Below are 18,145 nucleotides of genomic sequence, written 5' to 3'. Positions count from 1 at the left end.
AAAGTACTTCCCACCCAGAGGCCAGAAGGCTGAGAGGGCATTTGCACATTAGAATTCCGTACGCAAACCCAGAAGTCTCTCTCTCACACCATCACAAGGTACTCCAAATATTAATCCAAGAAATACCAACCAGTAAAAGGTTGTGTAAGTGGAATTCAAGGTTGCCTGGGAGCATCTTGTAGTGAACAGGAAAAGTTAAACTGTGCCTCGGTGTTGTCAGGCAGTGAAGGTTAGAATCCACCATAGGAAAGAAGGTGTGTTTTTCTACAGCATTCGTGTAAAAGAATCTCGGGAAATGCTCCAGTTGCAGGATAAAAGCAGCTCTCTGCCTTGAGGCCTTGGGAAAAATAATTCTCACAAGACCCAACAAGAGCCAATGAGAACCTTGGAAAAGACTGCTTGACTCAGGATCCACTTCAGGTTCTCTCCATCACACTGGTCTTTCCGTTTGGGAAAGATACCCACTTCTTCCTCTATAAGTGATCTCTCAAAGGCTCCACCACTCACCTTTGTCTGCTCTTTCCTCAGTTGCTTTAATAATGCTGCATCTTCATGGGCTTTTTCCCTCTCTTCTTTGAGAGTTTTCACTACAGCGGAAGTCTGAGAGATGCAGTTTTTGATGATTCTTTCTCTATTGGTGTGAGCATCCATCAACTAAGTGGGGAGAAAAAGAAAGTCACAGTGACTCATCAGATAATAAAAACCTCCTAGTTGAAAGTTTAAATAGACACTTTCTAAAGTCATGGTATTGCTGTGCCTACAGAAATCCCTTTGAATTCATAATCTACATGTGGGAAACAACACGGCTTTGAGCAGCAACTACTCTCAACTTAGAATACCCTGTCATTCTTGCTCTTGCCAAGTTGATCAAAAGTCAAAGGTAAACATGAGGAGTCTTGCAGAGCAGCAGAAAAAGCAAGCACCCTTTTTAAAAGTTCCTTGAAGGATCAGTATTGCAGAACAAAGAGCTGCCCTGCCTGGTTTTAAACTGAAGCAGTGTGTGAAGATGTTGAGCAGGACAGTTAGGAATACACCAAGCAGGATCTGCCAAGGCAGTGTTTTCCTCAGACCCTGAGGATGCTTTGCTGGCCACTGCAAACGACAAAGCAGTGGGAAGGGAGCTGAAAGTGGAAGGTGTGCACACTCACAGATTCATACAGCTCTTTACACGTCTGGCCAGGATCAACCTTCCCCACAAAGGAAGCTGTTGGAATTGTAGTGTTTAATTCATGAACAATTCTATCATCGATTGTCCTCATCACCCTGAGCAGCTCCTGTGTTAAAAGAGAGAGAGAGAGATACTCGGTTATATCTCTCAGAAAAGCCTACTACAAAAAAATTTGCATAGTTAAGCATTTTAATAGAAACTAAATAGGATTCCTTACAAAGAGCTAGAAGCACACCAAAGGAACAATCCCACATGCAGGAGTATGTGCTGCAAACCACGGCATTTCCTTGGCAGCAAAGGCCAGAGCAGGGATGAGTAACTGATGCCCCCTGAAGTCCCGTGGCCCTGCAGGCAGCATGGACAGGCTGAAGAGCCTGTGCCCAAGTCCCCGACCCCACTTCCACACAGGAAACTGAGCGCAACCTGCGCCAAAACGGCAAACTTTGAATAAACCCCACCACCATTCCGGGGGCCGTGAAGCTGAGCTGGGGGAGGTTTAGGCTGGATCTCGGGAAAAAGTTTTTCACACAGAGTGGCAGAGCACCGGAACAGGCTCCTCGGGGCAGTGGTCACAGCAGCAAGCCCGACGGAGTTCAAGATGAGTCTGGACACTCTCCGGCACATGGTGTGACCCTCGGGGTGTGCTGCGCAGGGCCGGGAGCTGGACTCGGTGATTCCTTAGGGTCCCTAGCTATTCAGGATATTCTGGGATTCCGTGTGCGAGACACAGGCTGGTTCCCACGGCCCGCCGGCCTGGGCCCTGCTCGCACCGCCGAAGACACGGGTGGCACCCCACGCTCCCTTAAACGCCGCGGCGGCGCCCGCGGAGCTCCCGCCGCCCGCGCGGCTTCCGCGCCGCGGGCGCTCCGTCCCGCGAAAGGCACCTGCGGGGAAGGGAGGGGTCCGGCCCCGCTCCTGCCGGAGGGAAGAGGGAAGGGGAGCGGGAAGGCCGGACCCTGCTCCCTTCCCGCCGCATCCGGCCGCCCGCCGGGAGCGGGGTGACCTCGCGCACGGGGCGCGCGCTCCCGCGCGGCCGCTGGCCGGGGAGCGGCGGGAGCGCGCGGGGCGCGGGAAGCGGGGACGGCGGCGGCAGCGCCCGGCCCGGCCCGGCCCGGCCCGGCCCCGCCCGGGTTACCTGGAACTCGGCGAAGTCCTCGCAGCTCGCGGCTCCGCTGGGCGCCGCCATCCTGGATCGGCCGAGGGAGCCGCGGCGCCCAATCCGGCGGGGAGCCGGGATGACGCGCGGGGCGGAGCGGGGCGGGACCCGCCGGAGCGCGGCCCCCGGCGCAGCGGCCCCCAGCCGGGCATCTCTACCGGCAGCGGCCTCGCGGCCCTTTCGCCTCCTGCAGCCGCTGCGAGAGCTCCGGCCGCCCCACCGGAGGCGGTGCCGGCCCCGGCGGCCCCGAGCGTCCCGCGGCGCGGATCCCTCCAATCGCGGGCCCGGGGCGGGGCCCAGCGGTGACATTGAGCTGCGCCCAGCGGGGCCGAGGCAGCGCCATGTGGGGCCGCGCCGGTGAGTGAGGGAGTGAGTGAGTGAGTGAGTGAGTGAGTGAGTGAGTGAGTGAGTGAGTGAGTGAGTGAGGGAGGGAGGGAGGGAGTGAGTGAGTGAGTGAGTGAGTGAGTGAGTGAGTGAGTGAGTGAGTGAGTGAGTGAGTGAGTGAGTGAGTGAGTGAGTGAGTGAGGGAGGGAGTGAGTGAGTGAGGGAGCGACCGACCGACCGACCGAGCGAGCGAGCCAGCCCGCCCGCCAGCCAGCCCCGCGGCCGGGCTGGGGCCGCCGCCTCGCCTCGCCTCGCCTCGCCTCCTCCCCGGGACCCCGAGCGGCCGGGCCCGCAGCGCGGAGCGGGACGGCGCCGGGTGGCGCCGCGGCGGGAGCGAAGCCAAGCCAAGCCTGGGGGCCGTGTCTGATGGACTGGCGTCCAAAACAGTGACAGGAGTGGGGCTGTGCCTCGGTTCTCTAAGGAGTTTGAAAAAGGGCCGGTTTCCTTGGGGGTGTCGCCTGTGAACGTAAACTATTGGTTCTTCAGAGCGGGAGTATATTTTTCCTCGAAAGTAAAGGGCCTTAGGAGAGACACCTTCAGACAGTATAACAAAGTAGAAGAAGAAGTAATTTCATATTTTTTAAAGTGTCCTTTTTGCCTTTCTGAGATTGGTTGGTTGGGGTTTTTTCCCCGAAGTTTTTCATTATATTAATTAATGCATTAGAAGTACCTTCTTTAAAGTATGTGTTTGTACATAAAGTGCCCTGGCCTTTTCTAATGTACTACAAAGTCGTTACCTCTCAGTGCTAAATATTCTGCTTTTTTGACTTGACTCTGTCAATGCTTTTGGGATGTGACAAGATTGGTAGAATGCTGGTGTGCAGTCCTTGAAATAGACCAATACAAAATGTATCTGAAACATATGTATAGATTAATTCCTGGAAATTGTAATGTGTTTTAGAAATTGCTGGCAGGACATTATCTTGCTTTTTTTTTTTTTTTTTTCCTAAATGAATTTAATCGCATTCACATTTTTCTACATAAGATTACTGAGCAAGCTCAAGGCATACCTTATAAGCAATTTTAAATTTCTTTGGTAGGCTATTGCAACTAAATCTGGTACTTCTTGCCTTCATTTGTACCTATTGGTTTTCTTTCTTTTTTTCCTCTTGTGTTAAAAAAAACCCCGAATGCTTCTATTAAAAAGCTGGTTCCCACTTTCTACTGCTCTGAGTTAAATTTGGCCTCTTTGCTTCCTCTGCTTTCTCTTCCAGATAGGGCTGTTAAACTGCTGGGAAGAAATATTCCCACAGTTCTGAGGATGACCAAGGAAGTGGACCCGAAGATAAGCAGAAGGCTGTGCATTAAACCCCAGCAAGACCTTCAGTCAAAGAGTAAGAGTCTTTGATAAAGTCATGGAATGTTTCATGCCACGGAATACTCACATATCCATGCTGCAGTCATCTAAACAGGAATTTGGCTGACATAGGTGGTCATATCCCTTATTTTGTGAAGAGTTCTGGTCTCTAGACTGAAAAAAATGGAGCATTAAATTTGGTAAAGTCTTGTTTTCTAACAAAAAGCCAGGGGTCAATGTTTCCACTTGTGACGGTCACACAGCATTCACTTTGTAGCAGATCACCAGAACCTTATCTTGTGCACACTCCTACACTGAGGCTCCTCAGCTCTGCTCTGGAACTGCCTCTTCAGCCCCGCTGTAAACTGTTCATGTTCAGGAATGTCGTGTGAGATAAAAGACTTTTGCAGTTTTTCAGAGTGCAGCCAGCTCCAGCTGTTCCAAAAACTGAATGTGCCCTGCAGGGAAGAGTCTGGATTGTTCATGTTTAAGGGTGGAGATGGTAAGGGAAATCTCAAGCAATTAAACATTTTTTCACTATATATGGGACAGTTTCTGTGCTCCCTGTATCACAGGTTCCTTATGGCCCACCCATGCAGGAGAAGAGGAGCACACAGATGTGAAGCATTTGGCATGACTGTGTTAAAAACATGAATCAGCTGTACTGGGTATGATGAAAGGTCTCCTTAAAAGTGTGATGTCTCCAGCAGGGGCCAGTAAAGGAAGTTCCTTACATTTTTGTAAAGTGGGAATGGTGACCTACAGCAAGAACCTGAGGAATAGAATAGGAAGAGGGTTCTTCTCTACCACTGCCCCAGAGGTGACGTCTTGGTGTTTAATAGTCCTCGCAGGATTTTTTTTTCCCCCAACAAATTTTCCCAGTTTCCCGAAGCTGGATTGGACGTATTTTTAGCATCCACATTCTTAGAGAATGCGAATGCTAAAATTCCCTAAGAATTTCCTCTCTAAGAAGAAATTCCTCAGCTAAAGTCTTGTGTTTGGTTTTTAACCCAGTGTGCACTTTTTTATAATGTGGTTTGCCTTTATTCAGTACCCTTTCCAAACCAAGACCTCATTAAAACCCACACTCCCAGTGTCTCTTACAATGCTCTGCTGGGCTGAAGAGAGCTTCAGGCACTGCTTTTCCAGGCCAAAGGGTCTCAGTCTGTGACACAGTTTCTTACAGGTTGACCATTCCATACCTGTGCCTGTTCTATTTCAGCTCCCTCCAAGTATTTCTCATGCTTTTCAAAAAGCTGGAGTGACAGTTTTACACAGAGGCACAGTAATGCTGTGTTGGTCAGAGTTCCTGATCACTGACAGTTACGCTGTTTTCCTTTCTGTTACTTGCCAGAACCACTGTGGAACCCCAAGGCCTTGCTCAGGCCTAGGTAATGATTTGTAAGTGAGGGCAGAGTCTGTCACTTGTGTGTGAACTGGAATTGCTTCCTGTTTATGGACAAGGGAGTTCCCAGGCCTATTCACTGACTCCAAGTTCTGAAGCCCCGTGGCATTTTGGGCTCAGACCTCTTCTTTATGTTTTTGAATAACCTGGTGTTGTCAGCAAACTGTATCCACCCCACTTCCTAGGTAATTCATGAATCCGTGAGGGAGAACATGGCCATACAGGATATTGCCTATTGCTTAAAAGGAAAAAAGCTGTCTATCTTTGCACTTTGTTTCTTAGATTTCAATGGTATGTTATATATGAAAAGCTGCCCCTGTTACATTATGGATATTTGGTTTATGGAGTTTGAAAGACTGACCTGAAAATTATGTGTCCAGTCTTTGCCTTTGGTCATCTGTTTATTTTTACCTTCAGATAAAATCTCACACTGCCTGAAAAAGTTAACATTCTGTGATGTTATATTGGCTTTTATTGTTATTGTGCAGCATGTTGGCTTTTCTATAGCTGTTCCATTTGGGGTTTTTTTAACCTTATTTAAATGAAATAGAAAAACAGTACCTTAGGAACCTTAGATGCTGGAGAAGCTTCTACATATTTAGACCTGCAGATGCAGAGGTTTTGAGAAGGATTTGGCTTTCCTTACATGACTTCAGTTTATTTCATATTTACACATTTGTTAATCTGTGATACAGTTTTCAGTCTCTAACCACATCTAGCAATCATATTTAGAGTTCTGCAGTGCTCACCCTCACGGGTTTTGTTACAGCTCTGACCATCCAGCTTCTCTGACTGTTGTTTTTGGTGGTGTTTTGTTGTTTTGTCTTTGTGTTTTGTTGGGGGTTTTTTAGGTCGATCTGCTTCGGGAGTGCCTGGATACAAGCCTACACTCTGGGAGAGAAGGTTTTTGTTGTGGGCAGGCTATTTCAAAAAGCCAGAGGATATTCCAGAGACTGTCTCGTAAGTGTCGCTTTTGAAGCTGTAAAAGAGACTTCGTCTATGCCGAAATAAGTTACTTGCATGCATCTCCAGAGTAACTTTTCTAAAAAGGAATGGGTTTGCACAGCTGATAAACCTTACCCTGCTGTGTTTGGTGTATCAGCCTTGTAGGTGAAATGACCTGGGCAATTCTCTTGTGCTGAGATAATGTATCCCTCTTGATTTTTTTTTCCTTTTTTTTTGCAAAGGGCTGACCAGCATTTATCAGTTGTTTCATTAGAAAACCATGTCAGATCAGTTAATTTTTACTCTTCTCTCACAATTAGAAAGCTTTTTTCAAACATTAGTGTGAGCTTTTTCTAGTGTTTTTCATTATACGTCAGTCTCTTGCGGTGGGAAACTTTCATATACAGCTATAAAATAACTGAAACTCATATAAAGTATTTATTAATGAATACCTAAAGGGCATGGGCCAACTTCCTTTACTGCTGGAATTTAAACCAACAGTGTTAAGGCTCCCTGACTATATATAGTCAAAATTTCCCTGTTGCTGCTGAGTCCAAATGTCAAAAGCTTTGTCCAGTGTGAAAAGTAGAAAATAAAACTGGATGTTCTGGTTTAGACACCAAAAATAAAGATCAAACTTACCAACAATAGACAACTATTAGTTTAAAAAACATTCCTAGTGGTAGTATAGTTATCTTTTAAAACATGTTTGTAATGCTTTTAAATGCATGTATTTATTTAAATTAAAATAAACACTAAATCTTGCACTACTTGAGTAAGAAAATGATGTAGCTGCCCTCTTACATATTTTCCATATGTTTGGATGCACCACGTGGGAATTGAATATCCACCCCTGTATTTAAATGTATCACAATGAATGAATTTTGTTAAAAGTGGAATCCTTCCATTTTGTATTGAATCATTTTTCTTAAAGCTACATTTGACATACACACAGGAGTAAATTATTAAAACTTACTATCACTTCATATATTTTTGCACACCAAACACTTGTTATGAGTGTTTTTAAGAAAACAGAGTTAGCAGAGTGATTGATTTCAGTAGTTTATTGAAAGGACAAACCAACTTCTGATAAAAGCTGACCATTTCTGCAAGTGCATAGGGAATTCTTTTTATTTAGATAAATAATTCAGCCAAATCTGAGAAGACAACTGAGAACTATAAAAGCACAAAAACTTGTTTTTCTGTTCTGAGATTAATTATGTGTTGTAAGGGCTTGTGCTTTAACTTGGTAATATTGTAAAATGTGGTGAAGCAACCCATTTATTAAACAAATGTTAAACTTAGCCACTGAACTGATTTAAAATGCAAGTTGTGTTTAGATATCTACCTTTTGCTCTTGTAAATTCTTAACACATCTAAGGTATTTTTGAAATTAACTAGCAAACTTTTTAAAATCCTACTGCTGTGCATTTCAGCTTAATTGTAGCCTGCACTCAAGGCTTTCACTGCAGATTATTAGCAGAAGCAAATAACCTGGATGCTAAAATTAACCATTAGTTTCATTGTAGATGGATGTGTTTGTTCCCTATGATCAGAAATCTTGTACTCAAATCAGTGCTCTGACAAAAACAAGAACAAAACTTCTCAGCTCTTAGGTCCTGTGTGATTTACCATGCTGAACTACCATGGATCCTGAAGTATCTTTTTTTTTTTTCTTCCAAATGTAAGGATCAAAATGTAGTAACATATTCCATATTCACTCGTGTTTATGTACAGTAATAATTTCACAGTTCCATTAAATCCATTCTCCACATCAGTTTGGGGGTATAAGTAACCTAGTTTGACGCATTTATTCTTTTCATTACACAATGTTGGTGCTTTTCCAGTCTTCTGGAATTTTGTCATGTGCCAAATATAATCAGTCAGAGTATCAGCCCTCCTTGAGAAGAGAGTTATCTGCCCTAAATTCTGCAAGGAGAGTTAAATATACAAGGTCTTTGGTTGCTGTGGAAAGCACTTCTAAAAAGCATTAATGCTTCACTGGTCCTTCTTCCATTGTTCTCTCTAACACAGACTTAAAACCTGCTGTAACCAAGATGTCATTTGGGTAGAATGACTTTCAGAGTTAACTCAAACAAAAAGATCTTTAGTTTTTACTCTCCACACAGCTGGAAGGTGTCAATAACTGCTACTCTTCTGGTGGAAGACTTCTGGTTTTTAAGAGATAACAGCAGAGTAGGCAACACATTTCCCAAAAGGGTGGTATAGCTAGTGGTGTGGCTAGCTAAGCCCCTTAAAATTAAAAAAAAAAAAAAAAAAGTAAAGAGTTCCTCTGTCCAGAGCTGATAGGAAAGCTTACAATCCTCCATGCATCCTTAGTTTCTCAGGGAAGCAGATCACTTTAGGACTATTTATCCAAGCAGGAGTGGGGACCACTGGTCTTTTACCAAGCCCTATTCAGAATTTCTGAGTGTTGCATTCAGCAGCCTGTGTGTCACTTATTGCACTTCCAAGTGCAATAGCACTTTCCTGTAGCAGAGGAAGCACCTTGCTGGGAAATAAGACTGCCTCATAAATGAAGCCACTGTGAAGTTCAGGCAGAAGAAGTTGCAAAGCGGTGCTAATGCTTCCCTCTGCCCAATAAACTCTCAACTGTTAAAACACCATATTTTGGGTTTTACCAGACTTCTGCTATTGAAAGAAAAATGCATGTTTTACTATGTTAAATACATAACAGTTATAATACAGATGAGTTTTTCCTGACTTTGCAGCTATTGGAAGGTGGTAGTGAGCACAGAGGGAGCTGGCAGTAAGAAAAATATGGTATTGGTTAAACCATTCCTCTCTTTTTCCTGTTCTTTCCATAATGAGCATACACACTTAAATCCTGCAGCCTTCCTCCTTTGCATTGCAGTCAAGTGGTCTGCAAAGGCACTATTTTAACAATAGAGTAAGCTAAGTTTAAAAAGTTTTGCTTGTTTCCAGCTTTGAGAGGAATGCCTGTTACCAAGTATCTCCCAATGTAGTTAGGGATCAGCCTTTCCTGTTCTTGTAAAACCTTTTTGTGCAAAGAGCTAAGTGATGTTAGCATTACACAAAACTACCAAGACAGCACACCAGGAGAAATGAAATAATTAGCCAAGTGAATTATTTGGGTCTCTGATAATGAGTCTGTTCTTTTACTCTTTCTTGAGGCTTGAAACAGTGAGAGCAGCAATGACCACCTTGCGTATCAAGTTCAGCTATGTCATGATTGCCTTGACAATAGTGGGATGCATCACCATGGTGATCAGAGGGAAGCAGGTAAGCACAGAATTTGGGCTGATGAGAGCAAATAAACCTTCATTTGAACTTCTTAGTTCCTCAGTGGATTTTTAGTACTGTCTTGCTTTGAGGGTTTGGTGGTTTGTTTGTTTGTTTTGGGGTTTTTTTGTCATTTTATCACTGAACGAATTTTTAACAACTCCTCCTGGTTCCCCAGAAGTGACCCTCATTGACTAATTCTCATCAGAAAAGGATGATGTCACCTTTAAGATGCTTCCTTAAAAAAAAAACAAAAACTGAGCTTAAAGCATCTGCATGGCAGAACCTTATTTGTTATGCTGCCTCTCTTCTGATGACAACGTTCAGGTCTGGTTTCTGTGGACTACTGTGTTCTAGAGAAACCTTAAATGTAGTGACAATCTTAACCCCAGCACAGTGAGCTACTGTCACCTGACATTTCCATCAGGATTTGTCTATTACAATGAAAAGGACGCAGCCCTCTGAAATGAAACAGTGGAAGGATTTTTCCTGGCTTTAATAGCAGAGATCAAACACTGATGATTCCCAGAGCATTTTCCTCTGTACTGGAGAAGTATGAATGCAAATACCAGGAAGAGAAGACAGCTACTTTGGAATCCTTGTTTTCAAAGCAGATGGAATTATTTATGTTTCCTGAGATGAGCTCAGTTGGCTGGAGAATGGTGCTAATAAAGCCAAGGTTACAAGTTTGATCCCCCAGTGGGCCATTCACTGAAGAGTTGGAATTGATGATCCATGTGGTCTCTTCCATCTCAAAATATTCTGTGAGTCTCTGATTATGTTTAACTTTTGATTTGTTTCTCTGTCTTGTGAAAATCAGATCAGTATCACATTCTGTGCTTCTGGTCAGTATTTATCTGCTAGTGCCTCGAAAAAGAGGTTTAATTTATTCCCAGAGAAGTAATTACTTTCTGGGAAAGTAATTACTGAGCCAGATTATTGAGCCAAAATAATCTCTCAATATTTTATTTTAACCCTCTTGGCTTCCTGGCGTTAAAGCTGTGACAGATCTGCCTTGGTAAGGACAGGTCAGGTATTTTGTAAGTTATTGATTCAAGTTTCAACTTCATGGTCCTTCAGGTGATAACTGATGATCTGATTACATTGTAGGCTATGAAAAGACATGAATCTCTTACAAGCATAAACTTGGAGAAGAAAGCCCAGTGGAGAGCGGAAGGTGCATCTGCTAAACCATAGAGGAGGAAATGAAGATATCAAGGACTGGGGTAGAAAAGCACTGACAGGAGGATATCATTACATCTTTCCTGTTTGTTAAGTTCTGTACACTCAGGCTCAAGAAAGAATGAATATGCTGTCCTGTAATTAATAAAAGCAGAAATACCTATTTTCTTTTCCTTAAACTGCCCCTCTCTTCCAAACTCTTTTCTTCATGGTTAGTGGGATAGGACACATGAGCACAGTGGATGAGAAATGTAATTGTTTCCCATGTGCTGTGCACCAGAGCATCTTTTAAAGAACTGCAGGACCTATACCTGAATTCTTGGTACCAATCCCCTGCATGAAGTCTCATGTTCTTACTTACCACTTACAGGAAGGTAACTGTCACACAAAAGAAGGGTCCATCTGGTTTCCACTTGTACATCCATGCTTGTAGAAAAAACAAAAACCTTCACTAGCCAGCCATCCACTATCACTGACTATTTCAGGTCAGCAAGAATGGAACTGTATTTATTCTGTATTGGTACTGGCTACTTCAAGTTATCCACATGTTCCTCTTTGTGCAAGACAGAAAATTATTAAGGCAGCCCTTGAGCCTAAAGTTAATGCAGGATAGACAGTAACATCAGCAAAATGATCCTAAAGTATTAGAAAGCCTAGTTCCCTGGTCTAGGTCCTGTTATTCTGTCTGCATTTGTTTAAGGGAGGGATAACTTCCTGTGAAGAACTGCCTGCCTTCAAGAAAATGAAGAAGGAGATGAAGAGTGAAATAGCATTCCAGAGAACCATGTTTTGCAGCTGACATCTAAGAGTGGTCCCAGCAGAGCTGGCAGTGAGATGAGAGAGAGAACATCCAAGCTCAGGGAACAGAGATGACTATTTTCAGGAATACTGAGCAACTGCTTCAACCTGTACTGTCAGATTATACTAGAGACACATGAGTATGAGAAAGTCAATTAGGCATCCCTGCTCTCTGCTACTAAGCTCTTTCTTTATGAATCTCATTTAGATTTATATGTATTTTGCTCTTTTAAATTGTCTGTGCTTTCATCATACTAGCCCCACCTAGAGAGCACCTGCCTCAAGAGTGCTGTTTCTGGCATTGAGCACAGTCACGAACTATTCATGTTGAAGAGCCCACAGCAACCAGGGGAAGTCTTTTCCTTCCTCCTTTCACTTCATCTCTAAGGAAATGTAGATTGGAAGTGTCAGGACTGCTCAAAATGTTGCTGCCCAGCACTGCCCTCCTGACTGGCCCTGGGGACTCCAAAACCACAAGAGACATATCAGCTTAACAAAATTAGTTTGTGAACTTTCTCAGAGTCAGAGGGAGATGATTTTTGTTGTACCCCTAAAAATTAGCAGTATTACTGAATAATCAAAAGTCCTACAAAAATGCAGGGCAAATCTTCACTAGCTGCTGCAGTTCCATCAATGAACTGCATTTCTGAGTACCACAGTGAGATGTAACCCGTCAGAACGGCTGTATAGTCAATTCCACCACAGAAGTCACAACCTTCAGGTGATAACAATGACCTGTCATCAGATTCTCTGGATGGAAACTATCATAAGTACACTGTCAATCAAGCAGAGCAGGACTGCACAGATTTGTCCTCTTGATTAGCACTGAATGCAAGCCACGTTTAAATTTCACTGCAGGTATGTGAACAGATTTTCCATGGCAATTCTGGTTCTTGGCCATGCCAGTAGGTACACAGGTGGGAACCAAACAAAACCTTGCCCAATTACATGCCTGTGGTCATGTATGTACTAAATTACACCAAAAAAGAGAATGTGCATTTCAGGTTTCTGTGAAGAAACTTGTGATTTATGCTTGGGGATGGCAAAGCTTAAAACTGTGCATCTCAAAAATATCACCTTTTCAACACACCTCTGAGTGCACTCTGTGAACAGAACTGGCAGGTACCTCTCCTAGTTTTGGCAATAAAACTGTTTGGACTCATCTAGCTGGTAAAGTACTTCAAATGAAAATATGCAAAACACCACTTCAAAAGCAATACTTCAGAGCAACAACAGTAACCAGTTTTTCATTTTACTTAAATTTCTATAAGCTTTATGCCATTTACTCAAAAACTGAAGTCTGGTCCAGTGGTTTGACAAAAGCTCCACATATCCTTCTGTCACCCTGGTATCTCCATTTCAGAATCTGGCATAAAGACTCCACATCACTGCCCAACTTTGTGTTTTCTTTCAGCTTCTGCATAGGCTCAAGTCTCAAACCAAAGCCCAAGACAATGGGCTTTGTGTGGTCTCCAGCTTGCTCCCAGCCACTGTACTGTTTTCTCTGCAAGTAGCTGGGTACTATAAAATGATGTAGATCTTTCTCAGCGAGGCAGTGAAAGGAACCACCTCTTTCCTGGTGCGATGGCTTCCAAGAAGCACTTCTAAACACAGACAGTGGTTACAAAACCAGCACGTTTCTGGCCAAAGCAGCCAGTCCAGCTGATGGGAGAACTTAACACCCCTCAGATCACTGAGAGCTCACAGCTTCAGCCCAAAGCCTTTCAACAGCACACAATGGAAGGAACATACTAAGCCTGAAATGGTACCTCATTTTCCTTCTTCTTTTTGGCTTGGTCTGTAACACCATTCCCATTTATCCAGAACAGTCCAGTTTATCAATCCTATACTATGTGCCTTATTACTGTACCTGGTCCAGAGGCAACTGAAGCTTCCCAATGCAGCAATCACCTGACAACTCCAACACTGCATCAGTGGAACATGCAAGAGCCACAGCAGGACACGGCCGTAGCAGTACACAAAGAGGTCTTGCTTACTTTTCCGAGACTCAGGCACCTGAAGAAACACTTTCAAAGTGGTGTGCTGTGGCAATTTCCAGAAGCAAAAAAAAAAAAAAAAAACCCACACTGGAAGAGATGGGGATTAACTCTAAGCTGGCATAGAGATCAAAGTGTACAGAGCTAAGACAGCTGTTCTGAAAGTCCCCAGAGAAGCAGAGAAGTGTATTGCCAGGAGCACTGTCACATGTAGGACCATGTGGTGCAAACTAGTTCTTCAAGAGTCTTGGGTGCTGACAGTAAAAAAAAAAAAAATAAAAAAAGCAGGTCCAAGAACACATAGGTCCAGGGTCATTGCCTTCCTCCCTTCTTCTAACATTAGGCAAAGGGTCTTCAACCACCTGTATTTGGTTGGCATCAAGGAACAAACAGGAATTTAGGAACAGGCTGAAGTCTCTAGGCAGCAGTTCCCTCAAATGATTGTGTGATATCTTCCCAGGAAGTGCTGGCCCTGACTTAGTTACTGAGCTTTGAGTAACCTGCTCCATCATACTTTGTACCCTTCTGAATCCAAGACACTGACCTTGCCTGCCATGTTCCACAGGGAACTTTACCAATAGAAAGAATGATGGCTCCTGTTTGCTGCCCAAACAAAACCACAACTTTAATGGCATTACAGATCTGTGTGCTGGACTGCTAGATAGCAATTCCAGGCAGTCCCGCATCTTCCTTTCTCTAACACCCAGTTTAAAACAGGCATTGCTAGAATCTCTGTGCAGTTCTTCCACCTCATTCCTGATGTTTCAAAAAAAACCTCAATAAATTCTCATTACCAGCCTGTGGGGCTTTTGGAAGACACTTAGATCTGATCTCCACAAGCAGACAGAAACCAATGTGTGTATTTTAATTTTGAAGAAAACATGAGACACTTTTCTAGCATTACATACTGCCTGACAGAGCCAAGAGAAGAACACAAGAACTCCAAAAGCTCCCTCACCTACCCTCTACATGAGACCATGCTGCCTCTTATTTAGACAAAAACCAACAACAGAGCAATCAAAATAGAGTGTGACCTTCAGAAAAGTGGCAGCTAGAGGCGTTCTCTGAGATGGTCCCTATGTGAGCACATCTTTCAGGAGAGCAGAGAATACTGGTTTCAGTGCTTCTAGCAGGGGACACAGCCACACAGAACTGTGTTAGGAAGCAGTGTTCAAGCAATATGATATAATGATCCTCATACTTTCACTGGCATTTTTCCTCCAAAACAGAGTCCTTCATCTGTGGCCTGAATGTTTCTTACTAGATGGGTAACGTTACACTACATGTTAGAATGCAAGTAGTTTTCTTGCCCTTGGCTTACCAAGTAATTCTGGTCAGTCTGTATCAGTGAGCTTTTCTTTTTATAATTCACAAGTCTGATCTCCCTTCTGTACCCATTTAATTTGCAGCCTTTGCTAGAAGTAGATTTTGTTTCTTTTCAACCTATTAATAAGGCTAAGTAAAGCAATGCCAAGAACTGGTTGCTGGAAGATCCTGATGGAAATACACTCAATTAAGCACCATTTAAAATTACATTGAGACCTATGAGTTAGCCACATGTTAATCCATTTAATGTGTGCCATGTTGATTCTTGTATTGGTGTGGTTTATCACTCAAAATATTATGCAGTCAAATGCCTTACAGAGTCTAAGTATTTAGGATAACAATATTACCTGCATCAACCAGGCCTGTCACTTCAAACAAACATACCAAGTTTAAAGATTTATACTTATCTGCTCTGAACTCACAGATCCACGGCAAAAGTAACAAATACTGGCCAGGCTCCTTACACAGGAAGGCACACCAGTCAGCTTAAATGGACTCTTTTTTAATTCACTCATTTAGAGGCAAATGTCATTACTTTCTTGGGGGGCAGGGGAGGGAAACGCCAATGCACCACATTGTTTTCACTAGCCTGGAAGAGAAAACACTTATATATATAGATATGTATGTATATATATACACACACTTTATGCATGTGTGTGTGTGTATATATATGTGTGTGTGTATATATGTATATATACACGCTAGTGTATATATACACAGAATATACATATATGAATATACAGAATATATGCACACACACTTTGCTCAGATTTGTTTACAAAATATGTAGCATTTTTATACCATCCAATAAGAGGTACATGGTTTTAAACAAATCTTATAGAAATGACATGTTATTGGAAATTTACACGTAAAAAAATCCAGCACAAAAAAATCCAAAAGCTAAAACAAGATTTTGCTACTAATCAGTGCTTCTATCACCCTTCAAGAAAAGAGAAACACAGTTATTTATATGTGATGTAAAGGCAACATTGAGGGCTTTTTTTTCTTTTTTAAATTAACCACCAAATTTAACCCCCTAAAATTACAAAGAATTGAAGTCCATTTACAGATCAAGTGCAGTAAACTATATGTTCCTTCAGCACAAAGCAGCACTAGAGAAAATAACTGGGAGACGGAAAGTGGAGGCCAACTGGCTTAGCTAGGGAGGCAGCAGGTGGCTTCTGCAGTGGCCACACAGGTCAGAGTCTCCATCCTGAAGCAGAGACAGAAGACTTTATTTAAATAATGGTCACACAGAGCTGATGTTCAGGCCTTTGCCTAGCTTCTTTCAGCAGTATGACAAGTGACTTATGTGTTTTTATAACTCTGTATCCAATGGGCTGGTTTTGCTTTTGCAGTGGCTTATCACTGAGAGGAGTCATGAGGATCTTGAAGACAGTTCTGCCACAACCATTTACCACAGGCAAGTGACGCTGCAGTTGCCAGTGGCGATTTTGAAATGTTTACACTGGACAAATGTGTGTTCCAAGTATCCAAAATGGCTTGAAGGAACATAGCCCGATGCAGGGGGGAGCGGACAGCCTAAGGAATCCATTGCATTCTCCAAAATGGAACTGCCACTTTCAATCGGGCGGCATCACCCAAGATGTGAAGTTTGGTGTCAGTGTCAGCTGAACTCAGTGAGGAGTGGCTGGCCTTTGCATCAGAGGTCTGTGAGTCAAGCAGGTTGCAGAGCCAAGAACATGCTGCTAGCAGAAGGGCAGTCTCCAGCTGCACGCGGCAGCTGCTGTGCAGTCAACGATGCCTTACAGATGTCACCTGGAGGAACCATGTGTTCCATGCTAATTCACCTGAAGTCTCATCAACAGCAAAAGGGGAACGTGAAATGAGAAGGCCAGGTGGATACAGATGTAATAGTACTATCCTGTGAATGTAGTGTCATTTTAGTTAAATAAGGGCCTAGACCAGAAGGACTGTATTCCATCAGGTGAGCTGGAGAGGAAGCTCTTGTCTCGTGAAAATGAAAAGGAGATCTAACACTCCTTGTGCCAAGTTTTACAAATGAAGATTTCTGTATTCAGAAGTTAACTTTTCAGAAGACAAATCTGTTCAAGTCACGCTGTGTAAAAATGTAAAGAGGCAGACAGGAACTTTTCAGACGTATCTAGAATACTGGGGACCAGACTGGAGCATGGAACCAGAAAGGGCTTGATCTTTACGGAAGGCCCGGCTGGATCATACTGTGCTGGCAAGCAGAAGGGGGGCAGTTTCTCCATTCTAGAAGCTGTTTTGGAAAGTCATTTCTGGGGAAGTGTTACAAGTGACCTATTCACATGTTCTTCTTTTGTGGATGGAGAGGAAAAACTGGGAAGGTATACAAATCTCCACAGTGGTCTGCAATCCAACTTGGGAGCTCAGTGTTGAGACGGGATGGGGCCAGATGTGTTCAGTATTCCTAAGAACCACAAAACATGTCCATTGCAGCCTGTTGTTGCAGGGGACAGAGAACTTACTCCATTGTTTGTAATATGTTCCTCATGCCAATAACCCCAGCTGGCACATACAGCAAGGTAGATAGATTGCGTGTGAAGGTTTAACGCATCTCTCGCAGCCGTCCAAAGAGGCATCCAGGGGAGAACATGAGGGATGAATTCAGCTACGTTCTCAGAAAGGCTGAACATCTCCCTGGGCTGCAGGCACACTCTGCAGCAAATACAAGAGAAAGGCAGCCTTCTCTTGGATGCCAGGAGTAGGGGGCCAAGTGGAGGAAGGATTACTTTCCTGTAATAAGAACAGGGAATATCTCAAAGTATAGAAAGGTGCCTCAACTCCACAAAGATGACAGTGGAGAGATTCAGAATCTAGAGGAGAAGGGTGATTCTGGCGACCCCTTGCCAAGGAGGGGGCATCCTGCCACAGAGAGCCAAAAGTTTTCCAGACGTATGTAAGAGCATGTGCACAAGGCAAGCGAATGAGCGCAAACAGGGTTATGGAAAACATTGAGAGAATCACTCCACGGGTGGCTTGTGGCTCGACAACAGGATTGGCTAGGTAGAGGAGCACACAGGGGCACCTCAAAGCTGGAAGCCTTCCATGGGAGCCTCACACTGCTGGAAGATGTATTGTTGCTGGTTGATATCCACTTGTGGGGCAATGCTGCTGTCTTCATCCTCTGTTCCAAAGTAGTGCTCAATCAGATCAAAGGCCTTCTGATAAATCTCTTGATTCTCATGGCTCTGCAGGAATTCAATCTTGTCTAGGC

The 18,145-nt window shown here is 43.7% G+C and overlaps 3 protein-coding genes across 5 annotated transcripts in view; 1 reads left to right on the top strand and 2 right to left on the bottom strand.

Annotated features, from left to right (window-relative positions):
- MIX23 (mitochondrial matrix import factor 23) overlaps positions 1 to 2,633 on the bottom strand; it is a 22,086-nt gene extending 19,453 nt beyond the window's left edge. For both annotated transcript variants that reach the window (XM_068181866.1, XM_068181867.1), the window contains exons 1-3: positions 2,304 to 2,633; positions 1,149 to 1,274; positions 508 to 654 (exon numbers count right to left, since the gene is read on the bottom strand). In XM_068181866.1, coding sequence (XP_068037967.1) covers positions 508 to 654; positions 1,149 to 1,274; positions 2,304 to 2,633 — 603 coding nt within the window. The remainder of the gene's footprint in view (positions 1 to 507; positions 655 to 1,148; positions 1,275 to 2,303) is intronic.
- On the top strand, positions 2,538 to 11,221 carry FAM162A (family with sequence similarity 162 member A). 2 transcript variants are annotated; one of them, XM_068181869.1, is made up of 5 exons: positions 2,538 to 2,681; positions 3,923 to 4,042; positions 6,262 to 6,370; positions 9,511 to 9,619; positions 10,730 to 11,221. In XM_068181869.1, the coding sequence occupies exons 1-5, from the start codon at positions 2,666 to 2,668 to the stop codon at positions 10,814 to 10,816; spliced, it is 441 nt and encodes a 146-aa protein (XP_068037970.1). In that variant the 5' UTR covers positions 2,538 to 2,665; the 3' UTR covers positions 10,817 to 11,221. The 2 variants fall into 2 exon arrangements, with proteins under 2 accessions (XP_068037970.1, XP_068037971.1); XM_068181870.1 differs by lacking the exon at positions 2,538 to 2,681 and adding an exon at positions 3,136 to 3,261.
- KPNA1 (karyopherin subunit alpha 1) overlaps positions 7,405 to 18,145 on the bottom strand; it is a 57,641-nt gene continuing 46,900 nt past the window's right edge. The window contains exon 14 of the mRNA XM_068181865.1: positions 7,405 to 18,145. Coding sequence (XP_068037966.1) covers positions 17,958 to 18,145 — 188 coding nt within the window. The 3' untranslated portion in view covers positions 7,405 to 17,957.

The sequence above is a fragment of the Anomalospiza imberbis genome, chromosome 2 (genome assembly GCF_031753505.1).
Source record: "Anomalospiza imberbis isolate Cuckoo-Finch-1a 21T00152 chromosome 2, ASM3175350v1, whole genome shotgun sequence".
In the NCBI taxonomy this organism is placed as follows: Eukaryota; Metazoa; Chordata; class Aves; order Passeriformes; family Viduidae; genus Anomalospiza; species Anomalospiza imberbis.
The sequence above is the reverse complement of the archived record's forward strand: the minus strand, read 5'-3'. Positions and strand labels throughout refer to the sequence as shown.